This window comes from Bubalus kerabau, chromosome 6 (genome assembly GCF_029407905.1).
Source record: "Bubalus kerabau isolate K-KA32 ecotype Philippines breed swamp buffalo chromosome 6, PCC_UOA_SB_1v2, whole genome shotgun sequence".
NCBI classification, from domain to species: Eukaryota; Metazoa; Chordata; class Mammalia; order Artiodactyla; family Bovidae; genus Bubalus; species Bubalus kerabau.
Genome location: NC_073629.1, coordinates 93,500,033 through 93,519,457, shown reverse-complemented (window position 1 = coordinate 93,519,457; position 19,425 = coordinate 93,500,033). Strand labels below are relative to the sequence as shown.

Below are 19,425 nucleotides of genomic sequence, written 5' to 3'. Positions count from 1 at the left end.
GATATGAGCTTGCCCTAATGACCTAACCATGCACTGAACCACTCTATCCACCATGTAGAGGATCTTCAGGCCCAGGGAAGCAGGCTCATGAGACAAGAGGCCATGACTGTTGTCTTCACACCTCCACATGGCTGTTCAGGGGTAGAAGAACACAGAAGTGTGACCACAAAGGGGACAGACCAGGACCATGAGGAACTACAGGAAGCAAAGAGGCTGACTTAGTACAGGGAAGAACCTTCACAGGGATTCCCCTGGTGGGAGGGGGCTGCCCCATCACAGCAAGTGGGCAAAGACCCAATGGCCAGCTGGCAGGGACTAGAAATGCTGGGACAGAACTACTGACCTCCAAAGTCCCTTTGAACCCTGGAACATGCAGCAACACCAGCTACAGAAATGCCGGGGTTTACCTGAGGGTCAGGTTGGTCAATGTGATGTTTTGGGTCAGGACTGCTGGGTTCGGCATCATTCCACAGGCTCAGCTGCCCTCTGTACCAATGACTTCACACCTTTGGTCCCCTGGCTCAACCTGCACACTCTCCAAGTGGTTGAGAGCCCTTGGGAAGTCTGTGCTCCTGTTTTGCTAGCTGGATCAGGCTACGAATCTGTACTGCGGGAAGGTGCCAAGAGGCCATCAGAGCCCTCCAACATGGAGAGGGGTGGAAGGAGTGGAGCAGCCATTCAGCCAGCAGTGTAGCACAAATAGGGACTTTATTGGCGGGGCTCGGGAAGCTGCGGCAGAGCCGAGCATGCAGGCTGTGAGGGCCTGGACAACTGCCAGGAGACGAGGGACGAGGGGACCAGCCTCTGCTTGGGGCACGTTGTCCCTTTTCAGTTCTTAGAGGCAAGTGTACAGGAAGAGGGTTCAGCACTTCACAAACTGGTGGGCGACCTCGTAGATTCCCACAGACTCCTGAACCTTTTCGTCATAGTCAGTCCAGTCCTGTGGGGGAAAACGGCAGTGTTAGCCTCACGAGGCAGCCTGGGACAGCATGCGGAGAAGAGAGCTGGCACTTAAAGGCACAGCTCAGGCTCTAACTCAGACTTCAGGAACATGTCTGACCCAGGACACAGAAAGACTGCTCAGATCTGAATTCCTGCTCCTCTAGCTTTGTGATTTTTTTTTTCAAGTCCCTAGCTTTCCTGAGTCTCGGTTCTTTCCTATTTTAAAAAAGGGAACAATAGATTTTATGTTGAACGTTGAAAGAAATGAGTAAACACATATAAAAGTACTTGGCATAGTGACAGGCACATATGAGAGCTCACTAAATCCAGTTACTGTTATTAGGTGCTATGCAGATTGAATTTTTTGTCCTTCCTTCTTCTGAGGCCTGACCACAAGCCTTCCCCATCTGCAAGGCAGTAACCTGTCCAGTGGTCCAGCTGACTCTTGGTATTCACAGTGGTTAATGTTCTATAAAGTCCCCACAAGCACTGAATTAGTGAATATTGAACCATTGCTCCCAGGGGAAATACAGGTTAGGTTCCTGGGAGCATCTGATCACAGTATTTTCTTCAACCAATCAATACATAACCTTGTTTCATGTATGTTTATGTTTAAAAACACCTTATCTAAATAATATACATATGTGTGTGTACATGTATGTATATAGTTGATTCATTAAGACTGGACTCATGGCCAACAGCACTGTATCTCACGCCTAAACAAAGCTTATCCAAGATGTATTTTCTCCAAAAGGCACATCCCAGCCTTCCTGCATGTGATCACTAGGTAGCGCTTTAGCACCGCACGTTGGGTTATTGTAGAAACCAGAATCACCAACAAAAAGCTCAAAAGTGTAGAGGCAGCATCTCGCTGAAGAGCCTTGTTCACCGAAAGGATAATTCCCACCAGGTGCCGTATAGCTCCCCACAAGGCCGCCAAGTCCCGTACCTTCTCCTGTAGATTAATGTCACTGAAGACTGTCCCCGATTCCACACCCTCGGCAGCAAACCCGGCCTGCATGTGACAGGAAGGCAGCAGTTAACCGGGGGGGAAGGCACCAGTGTGGCAGGTGGGCCTGGCCGGGGAACTCGGCCATCTCACGACCCTCTGGCACAGGACACAGATGCAGTGTGGGATACTGTTCTGGAATAACTACTGAGATCCCAGAGCCTAGCAGCTGCCTTGGGACTAAGAGTGGTTTCTCCAAATTAGAGCCCTGGCCTAGAAGGCAGGAGGTGTTGGGTAAACCCTTCACCTGGTTTTCTGAAAGACCCCAGGCATGTCACTTCCCTTTCTGGACCTGTTTTCTTACTTATGAAATGGGGATAACAATATAATCTCTTTTGCCTACCTCAAAGGGTTGTGAGGTGAAAATGCTACACAAATCTAGTGCCATGAGCACTGGCTCTGGAGTGGATAGATGTGCGTTCAAATTACTGCTCAGTGTTTACTAACTGCTTCCCCTGAGCAAGTCACAATATCTCTGAAGTTCTTTCCTCATCTGAAAAACTGGACGAATAAACCTCTTAAGGTTACTGTGAGGATTAAGTGAGGTAACATTAAAAGTAACAAGTTTGGTGTCTGACATATATTAGCTGTTTAAGAGATAACAATGATTACCCTTAGGAAGGAGAATTCCTACTCCATGGTCTCTGCAGGAAGCACAGTTCTGCTGCCACTTCCTGCAGTATCCACCTTCCCCAAATATCCAGGTTCCCTGGGAAGACAGGTACCTGGGGCTGGAAATCCACTGGTTCAAGTCCTCGACACTCAAACTCTACTATCGTCTTGAACTTCTCGTTGTCTTCAGCCTATAAAGGAAGTATGAGGAATCAGGCCCAGCGGGGTCCAGGATGATCCCATGGCCCCTGTGAGCCCAGAATGGGCCTCAGGAGCTACTCATCTCTCTCTGGAAGAAGGCCACCTTGGCACTGGCTCACCGTGAGATCTTTCTGAATGTGGACTCTCGGGTTGGGGCGCCTGGATGAGAGCTCACACACAGTTCTGCTTCTCTTCCTTTCTGGGCCTAAGATTGTCAGATGGAGCTGAGGAACCCACTACAGCTTTATCGTGAGACTCTGAAGTAGGTGTAAAGTGCCCAGCATAGGACCTGACACTATGGTCAATAAATGGTAGATAAAATTATCAAAGTAAAAACTATGAGAAGAATATTGAGGTATAAGGTTTCCAGATCATCCAAAAGGCCTTGGTACACTTAGTATGGCCTTTTGGTAACCATCTACTATGCTGTCAAGGCGGGGGCTGACTTAAGACCTTTGAAGTGGGATATGCATGTGGAGGATACTCACTGAGTGGAGTGGTATAACCAAAATTTGTGCCTACCTGACCCTTGGGTCCATATGACCCAGGGACTACACCTACACATTCATTCTCATTCATTCACTGTAGAAACACTTCCTGCATGCCCAAAAGTGCCTGTCCTTGGTGTAGTTTTGTTTCCTGGTCTGTCTCTTTCACTAGATTATGATTTACTCGAGGGCAAGTCCTTATGTGATTTTTTTAACTTCAGGACAAAGCTGAGAGTTTGGCATAAGGCAGGCATTTTTCAAAAACGCCAAATAAGGAATGGATAAAGACAAGTAATTGCCCTTCTTTAAATACACAGACCCAAAGCATACATTCCCTCCCTCACTTCTGGACTAATACACTACGCAGTAACATAAATAAATGTCTAATAAAATCAGATAGCAAGGATGGATGCACCATTCAAAGGACTATCCCACCCATGGATGCAGAGAAGGCTCAGTAGTCCTCTAAGATATAGACAAGGCAAGTGTTCCCAGTGTTGGAAACTGAGTGGCCAGGTTGGGTCAGAGGTCGTGTAAGCTCCCACAGCCCAGCACTTTTAAGAAAGCACTACAATAGTCTGGTTATGAGTCTTTTTCCTACCAAGCATTCAGGCAGTGTAAGGTGGATTGACACAATGAATGAACCAACAAGTCAGCACGTGCATTCAGTCCCATAGCTCATCACTCAGGTGCAGATATAACTCTAGAACACAGGCCTCCTAGTTCCCAGCTTTGACCTAATCCCACCATGCCTGCCACTGCAGCGGGAAACTTACATTGTAAGATTTGATGGTGCTGCTCAAAATCTCTGAAATGTAAAAGAGAAGACAAAGTTGATTTGAGTCCACATCCTGGCCCTACCAGGTACCCAGACGGTGCTCTGTGCAAGAGTCTACTGTAGAGGCTGGGGTACCTCAGGCCTGGGTCCACCCACAGGTAACATGAGCATGCTCTCAGGCTGGTACCAGAAAGCTGTGGGCCAGCCTGGCAGAGGCAGTATCCATGGCCTACCTACCAATGGAGTTTTCCCTCGAACACAGCTTGCACTTCTGGACCATGGAGGCACTGCCACGGCCTCCCTTCAGTGCCACACTGTCCTGGCAAGCAGGAAACAGAACCTCTAGTCACGTATCAGTCAGCTGTAAGGGTCCTCAGGAACCCAGTCCTACCACTTATTATCCGGTTAAAGAGATGAATACCCAGACAGGGTGAGGAACTTGCCAGGACAAGAATCCTGGGGAGGCTTCTTGAGACTGAGAAAAGGACTACCCCTTGATTTTGAACTCTTGCCTCACATCCCAGAGCCTATTGTTCCCAGTGTTGATCACACCAATGCCTGCCCTCCCAAACCACAGAAAGTGGGGTCCAAAGGCCAGAGAGCTTAGGGCCACAGATCCCTGCCCAGAGACCTGCGTGTGTTTGTGTGTGGATATAGTGGTGGGGGGAGCAGTTACCATCAGCCGAATGTACTGCCACTTCTCTGAAATCTCACCACAGTTGCCACATTTCATCTTGAGGGGAGGGAAAAGAGTATTAGTAAAGTAGCTGGCTCAGCTGGGCAGATGCTGAGGGAAGGGCAAGAATGGGGTGAGACGAGCAGGCTCACAATCTTATCAGCCATCTAAGGACACAACCAGACTAATCTCTGGGCAAAGTGTTTCTCATGTTGACTGGCCCATCCTCCTCTAAGAAGTGCTCAGTCTGGCTACGGATTCAAGGCTCATGTGGTACAGAAATGGCTTCAAAAGTCCCCACAACACCCACTGAGTTAGGAGCTTCCTCTGTGTTCTCACAGGCCCTGGAGGTTGCTGGTAGAAATACTTATCACTCTGTTGCTACTCTATTTCTTTGTCTCCTTCTCTAAATTCTGCTTTTTGATGCTCAGTCGCTCAGTCCTGTCGGTCAGTCGTGTCTGACTCTTTGCGACCCCATGGACTGTAGCCTATCAGGCTCCTCCGTCCATGGGATTTTCCAGGCAAGAGTGCTGGAGTGGATTGCCATTTCCTTCTCCAGGGGATCTTCCCGACCCAAGAATCGAACCCGGGTCTCCCGCATTGCAAGCAGACGCTTTACCGTCTGAGCCACCAGGAAAGCTTTTTGAAGCTAGAGACCATCAATTCCTCAAGTAAGACCTGGCACTCGGGCTTCAAAAAATTTGAAAATAACGGTGGTCAGAAGGCTTCCTGAAAAAGGGATTTTTCCAGGTACTGAAGGATACTGGGATTTAGACAAGAAGGAAAACAGATGAGAAGCTCCGGAATGTGGGAACATGAAGGGCCTCAACTGCTCAAATAAGGCGAGGACATCTGTAGACCATGCCACTAGGGTACCAGATTTACAAATATGGGTTGGGGAAGTAAGGGTGGAGCCCCGCACAAAAATAAAACCTAATCAAGAAAAGAGGTGAAATTATTCTTACTAAATAATCATAAGATCCCTGCAAGTAGTCTTTCATTTAGTGTCTGTTTACATACCATGAAACATTTAAAGGAGGGGAAAATTACAAAAGGAACTTCAAGACACTGCTAATTAAGAACTAATCAATAAACTTTTAAAAAGAAAACGTAAAATTCTATCCAGAAGAAAAGTGAACATTTAACAAACATTTTTCATCTTGCCCCAGAGAAAGCTCCTGTTCACTACTGACCTCAGGATGGGAAAGTTTTACGCGAGCCGGGCCTTGGCGCCCAGAAATGCCTGCAGCCTAGACGTCTAGACCCCCGCCCCTCCAGCCTTACCTTCAGGTACCACCGGAAGTCTTCGCCCACTGGCCGGAGGTTGGTGACATTCTCCAGCGTGGCTTTGAGCTGCAGCGCGATTTTCTGAGAAAGGGCACCATGGCGACTGCGTCAACAGCGCCTGCGCAGCCCCTGCCCCGCCCCTCTCCTCCCTTCCCAGCACGAGCTTTGCTTCCCGGCCCCTTCTCAGCAGAAGCCCACTCTCCTCAATCCCTGGTGGCGCGATCTCCTGCCTCCTGGTTCTCGCCACCTCCCCGCTCCTGCCCTGTTAGCGGCTCGCTTCCACTTACCCCCATAGCAGCCCGGCCCACCCAGCGCTCGCTGCGGTCACCGCTTTGCGGCTCGTCGTAAACGGCGGGCGCTGCCTGCGCACCCTCGGTGCGGCTCTGGGCGGGGCCTGGAGGCGGGTGTGCGCGGGCCGCTGCTTTCCCAGTGGCGCCTGGTCTTTTAGGCAAAGCCATCTTGAGGTAGTCTGAGACCGCAATTAGCCGGTGTTCAGACCCGCGGAAGGCTCCCTCCAGCAATCGGTAATTAGATATTTACCGAACGGCAAGTTAGTTTGAGGGACATCGCCCCAAACAAGACAGTTCTGCCCGAAACCTCTGCCGGGTCCTCTCTTTTCTGCCTGCCTTCACCCAACCTCGCCCTGGCTCTCTGCCTGCCCGCCGAGGCATCTTAGATCACATCAGTTCACGCTGCCCAGGGCCGGCTTCGCAGATTTGGGAGACGGTGAAAGTGAAGTCGCACAGTCGTGTCCGACTCTTAGCGACCCCATGGACTGCAGCCCACCAGACTCCTCCGTCCATGGGATTTTCCAGGCGAGTACTGGAGTCGGTTGCCATTGCCTTCTCCGTCCGGAGGTCTAGATTAACATTTGGAGCGACTGTTTATGATGTCTACTTTGCCACAAACTTACCTGATTGCCGCCAGGTACCCTTCAATAGCAGAGGATGCACTGCAGACAGAACCCCGACGTCTCAGGTCCCAGAACGGCAGCTAACTTGCTGCCCTTTTTTTTTTTTTTTGCCCTGTGATCTTTGGAGGAAGCAAAGTAGGGTGTGTGTGTGTTTGGGACCCTGTGATCTTTTTTTTCTCATTTATTTCTGGTTGTGCTGGGTCTTCATTGCTGCAGATGGGCTTTCTCTAGTTGCAGCAAACAGGGGCTAGTCTCTATGATTCATTAGTTGTTGGCACATGCGCAACATGTGATTGGATTTCCACTGTTATTTTTTAGCATGTTTCTCTAATCTTTTACTTCCTATAAACTGGTAGTTATATGTACAGAGTTGATTAGATTTTTGGCAATACTTCACATAAGAAGCTAGTGTTAAAAAGTAATTTGAGACGAGTTCACATGTTCAGGTCTTTATAAAATAAAAAAAATTGCATTTTGTTATGTATTTATCAAAGACAATCATTTATAGTTTATAAAAAAAATATTGCCCTGATATACACAAAAATGTCTAGATAATGGTAATTAAAAGCAGCACTCCCACCCCCCTTGTGTCCACACCAATGTTCCATCTAGATTGGCTTAATCTTGAAGTGTAATCCAATAAGACTGAAGACCAAACACTTCAGGTCCTGGACAAGATAATAAAATACTCGTAAGCCTTCTGGATCCCTGTAATGCAAGAGGAAAAAAATGTTTAAAAAGCTGAAAAAACTCAGCAAAAAATACCATTTAATAACCCAGATTATTTATGTACCAGGATATTCCTCATAAGAGGTATTTACAGAATTAAAACTTTGAAAACAACCAAATGTCCAAAAATAAGAAAAAGTCTATATACATTAAAATGGAATATTAAGAAGTAATTTAAAATGTTAAGGTTTTTTAAGAAGGAAATGCTTATATTAAGTAGAAAAAAATCATGATTAAAGTAACAGACTGTTGATCTCAATTCATTTTTTGTGCTTTAAAAGACTTTTTTAAAGCACAGGAAAAAGACAGAAATACTTTAAGATTAATGGTTATCTAACTGATAATTTTATGGGTGATTTTCACCTTTCTACATTTCTGTATTTCCTATATTTTCTAAGTAAGCATGTATTACTTTCAGAATTAGGAAAACTTCCTTTTTAAGAGGTAGTGCTAAGCAGGACCAAGAGACTCACTCAACCTTACTACAGCATAACTGGGTAAGAACAAGGCGATTGTTCATAAGAAGACAACTATGCCCAACATGTACTAAAAGTGAACTATATCTAATCCCAAATCCTCAAAGCACGAGAGCCAAAGAGGCTGCCAAATTCTAATGATTCTGTGTGGCATAAAGATTCATGTCTCAATAATTTACTGTGACAAAAACGAATTTTTTAATTTGTATTCTAAATGATTTCAAGTTTCACTAAAGTCAGGCTTTAAGATGTGCAATCTGAATAACCAACACTGAGGAAGGTATCCAGACTCACTGATTTCATAGGTTATTTCCAGCAGTTGTTTTTTGTGTTTTGGCCAGATTCTTACCCACTTTGGCTGCTCCTACAGCATTCCTCTCTGGGTGTATCACTGAGAAGTGCTAGTGACGAGGCTGACTAAAATTCAAAAAGCAAAAGGAGCAAGCCCTTGAAGATAATTTGGGAGTCTCTCTGTTGAGGGGGACAAAGCTGGCCAATTCTTAGATTTGTACCAGATTATTATCTTACCATAACAGTCTCAATTTGATTATGGGTTTCATATCAGCATGCTCGAAAACGGACATATCTGGATATAAGGATCATGTGTACTTACTTGGATTGATTGACATCAATAAGGGAACCAATTTTTGATGTTGTGAAAGAAATGTGTTCATCGCCAATGACAATTTCAAGCTCCTAGAAACATTGAAAGAAATATCAATCTGAATTGGTTTTTCATCACACAGGAGAAGCGTTCATCATCTTCCAAATCACATGAACTCTAATACAGATGGCCACATTACCAAGACCAATCTGAGCCCTAGACTGTACTGGGTACTAGAAACAAAGAGATAAATGGTACGACATAAATACTGGTTTAGTGCTTGAGTAGCTTATACTCTTAGTTGTGTCTGTGAGGCTCCACATTTGGAAGAATTTACACTGTGTTCCATATAGGAGTTTTCATTGTTAACAATGTGGAATAACATGTATAAATCTGTTTTACAAATACCAAGAATCTAACTTTTAAGGGCAACATGGGACAAGGAAAGGAATTCTAGACCTTGAGTTAATCCCAGCTTTCTCACTTACTAGTTGTATGCCCTTGGGCCTGAATTTCTCAAGGATGGAACAAGTACCACAATCTTAAAAAAAAAAAAAAAAATCTATTGGGCAGGGAATAGGAAGAGGGGGGTCTATGGGACAGATCAGCAAAACCAAACAAAGATTTCTGCCCTTGTGGAACTTATAACCTATTGAGTTCTACTTCTTTTCTTTTTAAAAAATATTTAATTAATTTATTTGGCTGTGCTGGTCTTCATGCAGGATCTTTAGTTGAGGCATGTGGAATCTGGGTCCCTGAGCAGAGACCAAACCCGGGGCCCCCTGAATTGGGAGCATGGAGTGTTAACCACTGGACCACAGGAGAAGTCCCCTGAGTTCTACTTCTTAACATTCAGACTTGAAATGTTAATATTTTGTTGTACTTGGGTCAGATTTCTTTTTCAAGAAATACTACAGTTTAGACCCACCTCCCACTCTATTCTTCCTGCATGCCCAGAAGTTGGAATGTATTCTTTCCACTCATGGTTTTAGATTACATTGAAGTATTATGTTTTTGGCCACAGGGCATGGCTTGTGGGATCCTGGTAGTGAAAACCCCAAGTCCTAACCACTGATCACCAGGGAATCTCCGTATAGAGTTAAAATTGGTTTGTTACATAAGTACAATATTCTGTTTCTACTTCTGTATTATACTGTGCTAAGCACCAAAAATTTAAGTTTCTGTCACCATACAGTTGATTCCCTTTACAAATTTTGCACACCCAACCCCTTCCCTCTAATAACCACCACTCTGTATTTTGTATCTATGTGGTTCCAGTTGGTTTGTTAATTTATTTTGGTTTTTCTTTTCAACAAAGTTTTTATATGTAGATCAAGTTCATTATTTTTAGATGCTTTAGAATATTCATCATCATGCATAAGGAAAACCAAACAAGACAATTTCAGACAATGATAAATGCTATGAAGACAAAAACCAGATCTTACTTAAGTGATAAGAAAAGGCATTTTAGATTAGATAGGCTCTTAAGACATCACTGAAGAAGTGACATTTGAAGACCTCAATAATAAAGACAGTCTCAGATAGAATGTTCCAGGCAATGTGTAGCAGATGCAAAGGTTCTAAACTAAGAAGCACCTAGGTGAATCTGAGTAACAGAAATAAGACCAATGAGATTTAAACCCAGTGAGAGATGGTGAAAATGGTAGAAGGTAAGCTGGGAGTTCGGATTTTATTTTAAATGCGGTGCAAAGCCAGAGTTTAAAATCAGTGGAATATATGAACAAATTTACATTTTAAAAGATTACTGTCACTCCAGGAAAGAAAAAAATGGGCTCTACAGGACAAAAGAAGGGACAATGAAATCAATTAGAAGTTGGAAGGCAGCATCAAAGTAGAAAGAAGAATCTTTCCTATTAATTTGGTCAAATACGACAGTGGCTTTTATTTTTTAATTACCACAATGTTTTCAGAATAAATATCTAAGCCAGAAATTTAAACAGATAGACTTAGTTGCTGGCATGACTTTCCATTACACTGCTGACATGACTATGTTTTATTTATCTTGCTATCTTTGCAACGTTTTGTCCATAGTGGTTACTCAGTAAGAAACGTGGGTAGCAAATACTCTCAAGAAGCGGGAGGTGGACCAGAAGAAGAAATTCAGGGCTGGGCTCCAGGTGGTCAGCAGCTCCACCTGCTGTCCCTGGTCCTCCGTGTGGGCTTTGTGCTGCCTTAGACCAAGGTGCTGGTGACCTGCTCGGTGTAGGGCCCTGAACACACACACACACACAGTACATTCAGTCATGTGCAGAGCAGGAAGCTTTATCTTATTTGTAAGATTTCTGCCCTGTGGGTAGTTGCTAAAACACTCACCTGCCGGCCCACTCGGTCAGGAGGAGGCCACAAGGCATCATCCTCTTTGGTAATTTCACTGTCATCAATTATCCTCTTCAGTTCCTCCATCACACTTTTATGTACATAAGCCTGAAAGCAAGTTAAAAAACAGAATTTAAATTGTATCTCTAAGCAGCATTCTGACTCAGATAGTGATGAAAGATTAAAAAAAAAAAAAAAAGACTAATGAAGATTTATTTCTGGCACCTCTGTAAATGTGAAGCCATTCCAGCTTGACTTCGGCATGCTAAGAGGATGGCAGGGTCAGAAGTGTCCGATGACTACACCTCAATCCCACATCTAGTTGTTTCTGTTTCTTGGTACATCCTGTTCATCTGGACCTACTCCTTGCCTACCTGCACACCTGAGCCCCAAAGAAAGATCTGTGAGTAACTCGGGCTATTTTAAACTAAATGACATGCTTCTGAAGAGCAGACACATGTCTTTTGCATTTTACATATTACTACACATTAAAAAAAAAGTGAGGATGCTGACATGTATGGCTAAGCATAATACTGATTGCTAATTAAATATTACAGTATGAAAATATACTATTAAGACACTTCCAAATGTGACAAAGCAGTTAAAAGGAAAGAATGGCTTTAATGAAGTTCAATGGTGTGGTAGAAATCACACCAAACACGGACTTCACAAAGGCAGGCAGAGGTCTAAATTCCTGCTCAGTTTTTTAACTCGAAGGGTAACTTTGAACAAGCCCCATAATTAATATATAGGTCTTCAATGTCTTATCTGTAAAGGATATGTAACACACCCATCATAGAGGCTTACAATAGCGGTTAAAATAGGACTACAGATGTAGTACCTAGTGTCATGACTAGAATCTAACATGCATTCAATGATGTTAAGTGCTTTCCCACACTCCTTTTTGCCTACTCAAATGCAAATTAAAAGAGCTCTCTTGAGTGCTAGGTACCAGGGGATGCAGATGATACCACCCTAATGGCAGAAAGTAAAGAGGAACTAAAGAGCCTCTTGATGAAGGTGAAAGAGGGGAGTGAAAAAGCTGGCTTAAAACTCAACATTCAAAAAACTAAGATCATGGCATCTGGTCCCCTCATTTCATGGCAAACAGATCGGGAAAAAATGGAAACAGTGACAGACTTTATTTTTTTGGACTCCAAAATCACTACCGACAGTGACTGCAGCCATGAAGTTAAAAGACTTGCTCCCTGGAAGAAAAGCTATGACAAATCTAGTTCAGTTCAGTTGCTCAGTCGTGTCTGACTTTTTGCGACCCCATGGACTGCAGCATGCCAGGCCTCCCTGTCCATCACCAACTCCCGGAGTCTACCCAAACTCATGTTCATTGAGTCGGTGATGCCATCTGTCGTCCCCTTCTCCTCCCGCCTAGACATATTAAAAAGCAGAGACATCACTTTGCTGACAAAGGTCCATATAAACAAAGCTATTTTTTTTTCAGTAGTTATATACGGATGAGAGAGCTGAACTATAATGAAGGCTGAGCGCCAAAGAATTGATGCTTTTGAACTGGGTGCTGGAGACTTGAGTCCCTTGGATAGCAAGAAGATCAAACCAGTCAATCATAAAGGAAATCAGTCCTGAATATTCATTGGCAGGACTGATCCTGAAGCTGAAGTTCCAATACTTTGGCCACCTGATGCAAAGAGCCAACTCATTGGTAAAGATTCTGATGCTGGGAAAGATTGAGGGCAGGAGGAGAAGTGGGCAACAGAGGATGAGATAGTTAGAGGGCATCACCAACTAAATGGACATGACTTTGAGCAAACGCTGGGAGATACTCTGGGAGCTGAGAAACTCTGGGACAGGGAAGCCTGGTGTACTGCAGTCCATGGGGTTGCAAAGTCAGATATGATTTAGCAGCTGAACCACCACCACCAAGGAACAGATCAAACACTAAGTTAGTGGTGGGTATGTTTTCTGTTTTTTCAGATGAAGCAACTGAGACTTATCAAGCTCAACCAGGAAATTTTCCCAAGGTCACATGTTAGTAAAAGATTCAAGGTTCAAAACCAAGATCTGCAAGACTTCAAATGATTACCAGTTATTGACTCATCACTATTGAAGAAAAAATAAACTAAAAGAAGATTTGAGAAAAACTTTAGAAGCCGTCTACAGACACATTTATACTTTCCTATTCTTTATCTTTCAATATTATTCCCAGATTGGACTTCTCTGGTGGCTCAGACGGTAAAGCATCTGCCGCAATTGCAATGCAGGAGGCCTGGGTTCGATCCCAGGTCAGGAAGATCCCCTGGAGAAGGAAATGGCAACCCACTCCAGTACTCTTGCCTGGAAAATCCCACGGATGGAGGAGCCTGGTAGGCTACAGTCCATGGGGTCGCAAAGAGTCGGACGCGACTGAGCGACTTCACTTTCATTACTCTCAGAAAGAATAAAAACAGGACACAAAGCTAAATGGTAGTGAATGAAAGGCCCTCAGACAATTCATTACCTCTTTTCTGATCATGACATCATTTTTGTAATTGCTGTTGTTGGCATATCTCAATTTCCCTGTGAAGGACAAAAAACAAATTCAATATATAATAAAAACAAGAAAGCGTCATTAGCCTACCAAGACTACCAGCTATTGCTTAAAATGTATCCTGACTTTCAAAGTGTCTAATAGTTTTAGTATTTACACCTCTGGTGTTTCAACAATACTAGTCTTTTCAGTTTTTCACTTTAGGCTTTGGTGAACAAAAAAATGTCACCTGCCTTATCAGTAAACAAAGGATGTTGCAGCCATTAAGCCATCAGCCACTGCAGCCACACCACCCCCAGCCCCCTTCCTATGGGTGCACCTTGAGGGGGATTCAGGATGTTGAAAACAGGATACTGGCCCTGGACAGTTAAGGTGTATATCAAAGGAATGATTTCAATGAGCCTAGCATCCTCCCATACAAAGAAAAATGTGAACTTCATTAACTTTAGATGTCTGGTATTTGATTAACAGTAACCTTTAGATGGTCTACCTGTTTTTTGTTTGTTTGTTTGTTTGTTTCCCTCTAAAACCTCCTATATATCCTGGCTCATCCCTCACCTCTTCAGAATAGTCCCTCAAATAGTCCCTCAAAGCTATCCCTGACAGCCTATCTTCCGGGCTTAAGTCCCCAGTGTTTCCACTGAATAAAACAATTCTCAAACTTTATGTATTTTTTCCCCCAGTGAACACTATTAAATAACCTAGCCAAAAATACAGCTGACAATGATTTACAATTTTTGCAAAAGGCAGCTCAGGTGTGATAAAAGAACAGACTCTCTTGTGACTGGCAAATCATATCTCAGCAGGTTAATGTCCTCAGCTGAAAATAGGAGTGACCGATAACCTACCTGCACACAGGGCCTTCAGAGGCTTAAAAGAATTGTGAAAGTTTCTGGAAACTATAAAATGGTTTTTACATATATTAACATGTGACTGTGAAACATTGATCTACTCCTTTTCTAAACATGATAGAAAAGTTGTGGTTTTATTATTGAGCATTTTTGGTATACAAGGCCCTCTGTGACACTGTTCATCAAACAGGCTGATTTGGGTATATATGGTGGATATGAAGAAGATGAAATAGAGGAGATTAATTTTTTCCGTATAGAAGGTACACTAAAAAGAGTCAAAATAACTGATGCCTTACTGCACTGTGTCTCTGCCTCAAGTCTCTCTCCATTCAGTTCATTCTCCATAGAGTGGACAGAGTGAAACAGTTAACAGATGGATCCAATTAAGTCACTCTAATATTGACATTTTAATACTGACAACGGCTCCTCACTACCTTCTTGATAAAGTCCAAAATCCTCAATGTGGCTTCCTGCTAAGCTGAGCTCATTTCCAGCCTCATTCCTACAACAGGACTCTCACATAGAGCTGGGGTTAATCAAAATACAGTTCACCCTTAAACGACGTAGGGGTTAGGGGCACCCACCCTCTACACAGTCAAAAATCTGAGTATAACTTAAGAGTCAGCCAGCCTTCTGCATCTGTGGTTTCTCAGTATCTACAGTTCCTCATCCTCAATTCAACCAACTGTGGATCAGGTAGTACCACAGTATTTATTAGAATTACTAAAAAAATCTGTGTATAAATGGACGCATGCCATTTGAAACTTGTTGTTCCAGGGTCAACTAACTGTTTTGGTTTCTGCCTGAAACATCTCATGCACCTTTTGGGTTTTCAGCCTCTTTGCTGTTAATGCTGTCCAAAATGCTTTCTTGACCCATCTGTCTAACCAACTCCTACACATTACTCAAGACTCATACTCTCCACCCAGGTCATCTTATGCAGGAAGCCTTCTTTGACTCGAAGGCTAGGTTAGGTGCTTCTTTCCGCTCCCAGAGTCTTTTCTGTTTCTTTCTATAACACCTTATACACTATCTTATCATCGTTAACAAAACTTTCTCCACAATTTGGGCTTGTCAGTTCATTCATGGGGTCCCAAAGAGTCGGACACGACCTAGCAACTGAACTACAAGGAGTTCATCTTTGTGCCTCCATTTAGTGGAAGCTTTCTGTCATCTTTCACTTCTTTTCCTTCACCATATTGATCCCTCACCAAATCCTATCAATTGGCAAAGTCCTATTGGTTCTGTCTCCAACTGTATCCTAAATCCTTCTCTACTTTTGCTATCACTCTAGTTCTAACCAACATCCTTTTTCTAACAATTATAACCATCTCCTGTTAAGTAGTTTTCATTCTTGCCCATTCTGCACCTAATAATTACAATACTTTCTCAAGAATAGATTACACCTCTGCTTAAAACTTTCCAATTGCTTCCTGCTGCACTTAGAAAAAAAATCCAAACTCACCAAGACTATATGGTGTGGCCCCCACCTACCTAATTGACATCATCTCCTACTATTCTCCCCAGAGCTCACTACTCTTCAGCCACAATGGCCACCTGAAACATGCCTAGCTCATCTCTGCCTAGAATGTTCTTTTCCCGAGATGGCTCCTTCTTTGTCAATCAGAGCTCAGCTCAAACATCGGCTCTTCAGCGAGTTCTCCAATAGCTATCCTTCTTAAAAGCGGCCCATCAGCAATTGTTTCATCATTTGATTTTCTGAACACTCAACACTCTTTAGGATATTTTTGTTTACGATCTCCCAGCAAAAGAATATAAGCTCCACGAGAGAGGAAGTTTGTTTATCATTCACTCCTACAGCCCAGATTGTGGAAGTGAGACTGGCACAGATAGGCGCTCAATTGAAAGGTTTGTTAAATAAAGCAATATGGTCAAAATCGTCACTAAACAGAAGCCCCAGCACACAAAAAGAAAGAATCAGTGGGGCGGACAAGGATCGTTCCTTCCAAATCGGCGCCCCACAGCCATCGGTCCCTTCCGCTAGTTCTTCGTACATTCCGGATCTCCGGCCTCCCCACTCGCCCGCCCCCAGGCCTAGTCCTCGCTCCCGGGGAACCGGGACGCTTCTCTCACCGTCGGGCCGGAACTCAAATTCCAGGAATTCGTGGCCGAATTTGCCTTTGTGCCCCACGTAGTAACGCAGGTAAAAGTCACTCTCCATGGCTCGCAAAGCGCATACAAGATCGAACTTTTAAGAGCAAACCGCACCGCCCCTAAAGGCGCCCGACATTGACGATTACAGCGGCGCGAGGAAGTGACGTTAGGAAACGTCATCGCGCGTGGCGGAGCGACCCCCCCCCCACTTCCGGAGATGGGACCAGGCGACCTCTCCCCTCCCGGCGGAATAAAGCCCCTTTCCCCCGGAGGCGGAGTCGGTTCAGCCCCGCCCTCGCGGCCTGCGACTAGAAGAGGCTGAGGGCTGTTGATCAGTGTCCCCTTGGGGCTTGAGGCCGAAAGCTTGAGGCCCGGGCTCCAGTTTCATTTAGGATACCCAACAGTGTGAGTCGGAATAGGCCCTTCACCCTCTCTGAACCTAGGTCGTCCCATCAGTAAAACAGGGTTAAAGGATCCGACCTCGTGGGAGAACGCAGCGCAGCGCGTCTCTAACGTTGGCTCCGACTGAATTCTGCTGTTTAAAAATCAGTTCAAGAAACTTCTCAGCGATGCGTTCCCTAAATCCACAGTGGAGCTTGCCATTTTTTTTTTTTTTTTTTTGGCTACTAACTCTCCCGCACTTATTCTCCATTTTATCTCTTTCTACTTCACTTTTTCCCCTTTCTGCCTCACTGGTCTCTAGATGAGGTGTTGTGAGTAGGAGTTAAAATCTGAATGTTTGATCTCCCATTCTGCCCGCGCAATTGAATCGCCTCGGACGGAGCACCTAAAAAATACTAGTTCCAAACCAATTCAGCCAAAATCTTCCACAGTGGACCTGTGTGTTGGTGTTTATTTTTTTCTCCACAGTTTGAATCAGGACTGAACTGCTGTCCAGGAAGCTCTTGTGTTTTCAGGCCTAAGTGGTTGACTGCGAATGTTTTCTCGGCTGTGGAAAATTTTTTCCTCCTTGATTAGGCCAAGGGCAACCAAACTTAATTATTAGAAACCTGCTTTAGCTCATCTAAGTTCCAGCCAGATGGAAAACGGAATTGTTTCTAGAGACAGTGCTGAAATGGCATCATTTTGAGGGCCTGCGGAAGAGTCGCACGCGACTGAGCACGCGCGACTATAACACTATTCTGTCTTGAGGCTAGTGGTCCCTGAAGATCATTCCCAATCTTGCCGTTACTTCTTTTCTCCCTGAACGAGTATTGATAACAGAATGAAGAGTGGGTGCTGGGGCGGGGGGTGGGGCTGGGGTGAATGTCACTGGAGATTTGTGTTAAAATAATCCCTCGTGTGACAGTGATTCACTGTGACCAAAGGTGAACTGATTAAACTTTTTGGACCTCAGGTTTCTTATCTTTAAAATGAGCATAATAATGTTACACATCTGGCAGAACTATTGCAAGGATAAAAAACAATGTCTTGGAAATGGAAAAATACTTTCCAAACTCCAAATTGCTATAAGGCATCTTCTTAAAAAAAACACTGGATGTGGGTGGTAACAAGATAAAAAAGATAAGGGAATCACTTAATAAATGTCAGCCCCTAGGCTGAGTGTGTTTACAAGTGCCCTTTCTTAGAATTTTCACAACAGTCTTGAGGTGGTAATAATTAGAGTTAAGTATTTAGAAACATTGGGTAATTACCACAGGGTTATTTTCCAAAAGTGAAATTATAAACATTATAACATAATTGATGAATCTGGGCATCTGGAGACATGGAAAATATCAAAAAGGGATGAGAAAATTTAAAGGACACCCAACTCCAATCAAGTTGTAAGGCAATTTCAGGCTTGGGGTATGAAACCACATAGTAAAGTATAGCTGAAGGAGCATGTCTATGTATCTAATGTGTCTGAGGTTAGCATAATTTACTGAGCATTTACTGTGTGTCATGCTGGGAATACAGTGATGGCAGTCAAGGAGCATACAAGCAATTATAATGTAGGCATCAAATTTTAAGTAGGGGAAGCACAGAAAACTGTGGAAGCTCATGCAGTGGCTCCTAGTCCAGTCTAGGGGACTAAGTTAAGTCTTCCTGAAGAAAATGTTTCAGACAGAGGGCCCAGAACTTTTTGGTTATAATACAGAAAAAAAAAAAAAAAAAGTTGAGAATATAGTAATAAGGTTGGAGAAGATGTACAAGACTAATCACGAAGGACATTATAACACATGTTAAGGGGTTTGGGTTAAAACCCAAGGCTGTTGGATTTAAATGCAAGGAAAACAGATGAATGGCTTTAAGCAGGAAAGTGGAAAGGGGTGTTGGTGACAAGACCTATTGCATTCTAGAAAGATCACTCTGTCTGCAATGTTGTAGACTGGATTGTAAAATGGAAAGATTAGAAGAATGAAACTCACAGACAATGGAGATGAGGATGAAGCCAGAAAGGTAAGGGAAAAATCAGGAGTATGGTATCATGGAAACCAAAATAAGAGTACTTTAAGACAGGAGGGCCAACAGTGTTATATGCTGCTTCTAGGTCAAGAAAGAAAAGGATTGAAAGTATTTCCAAGGTTTATAATTAAGGAGATCCTGGGTCACCTTGGTAAAAACAACCTCATTGGCATGGGAGTGGGAGGCAGAGCATTGGAATACAAGTAGGCAAAATTTGTTGTAGAAGCACAGAGTTATCTAACCTTACGAGTTAGGTCTGAGTCTGAGAGAACAGAGAAGGCTCCCTAAGCATAGTACTCAGGACAAATAGGAGTTAAGCCAGATGAGGAGAGAGAGAAGGAAAATTGAGGCAGAGAACATCACATGTGCTACATGTATTTTGGGGGCACTAAACATAACTTTGCCAACAAAGGTCTGTCTAGTTAAGGCTATGGTTTTTCCAGGGGTCATGTATGGATGTGAGACTTGGACTATAAAGAAAGCTGAGCACTGAAGAAT

General features: G+C 43.8%; 2 protein-coding genes across 4 annotated transcripts; both read right to left on the bottom strand.

Moving 5' to 3' along the window:
- Window positions 1–689: 689 nt before the first annotated feature.
- Window positions 690–7,192, bottom strand: CZIB (CXXC motif containing zinc binding protein). Of its 3 annotated transcripts, none has more exons than XM_055585844.1 (8): window positions 6,907–7,192; window positions 5,991–6,074; window positions 4,707–4,763; window positions 4,268–4,349; window positions 4,029–4,060; window positions 2,677–2,754; window positions 1,892–1,957; window positions 690–940 (listed from the first exon to the last, which is right to left on the bottom strand). In XM_055585844.1, the coding sequence occupies exons 3-8, from the start codon at window positions 4,761–4,763 to the stop codon at window positions 863–865; spliced, it is 393 nt and encodes a 130-aa protein (XP_055441819.1). In that variant the 5' UTR covers window positions 5,991–6,074; window positions 6,907–7,192; the 3' UTR covers window positions 690–862. The 3 variants fall into 3 exon arrangements, with proteins under 3 accessions (XP_055441819.1, XP_055441817.1, XP_055441818.1); XM_055585842.1 differs by lacking the exon at window positions 6,907–7,192 and adding an exon at window positions 6,281–6,466; XM_055585843.1 differs by lacking the exons at window positions 4,707–4,763; window positions 6,907–7,192 and adding an exon at window positions 6,281–6,466.
- Window positions 7,193–7,339: 147 nt separating this feature from the next.
- MAGOH (mago homolog, exon junction complex subunit) lies at window positions 7,340–16,698 on the bottom strand. The gene is made up of 5 exons (XM_055585846.1): window positions 16,501–16,698; window positions 13,526–13,584; window positions 11,050–11,160; window positions 8,725–8,807; window positions 7,340–7,614 (listed from the first exon to the last, which is right to left on the bottom strand). The coding sequence occupies exons 1-5, from the start codon at window positions 16,586–16,588 to the stop codon at window positions 7,515–7,517; spliced, it is 441 nt and encodes a 146-aa protein (XP_055441821.1). The 5' UTR covers window positions 16,589–16,698; the 3' UTR covers window positions 7,340–7,514.
- Between the last annotated feature and the right edge of the window lie 2,727 nt (window positions 16,699–19,425).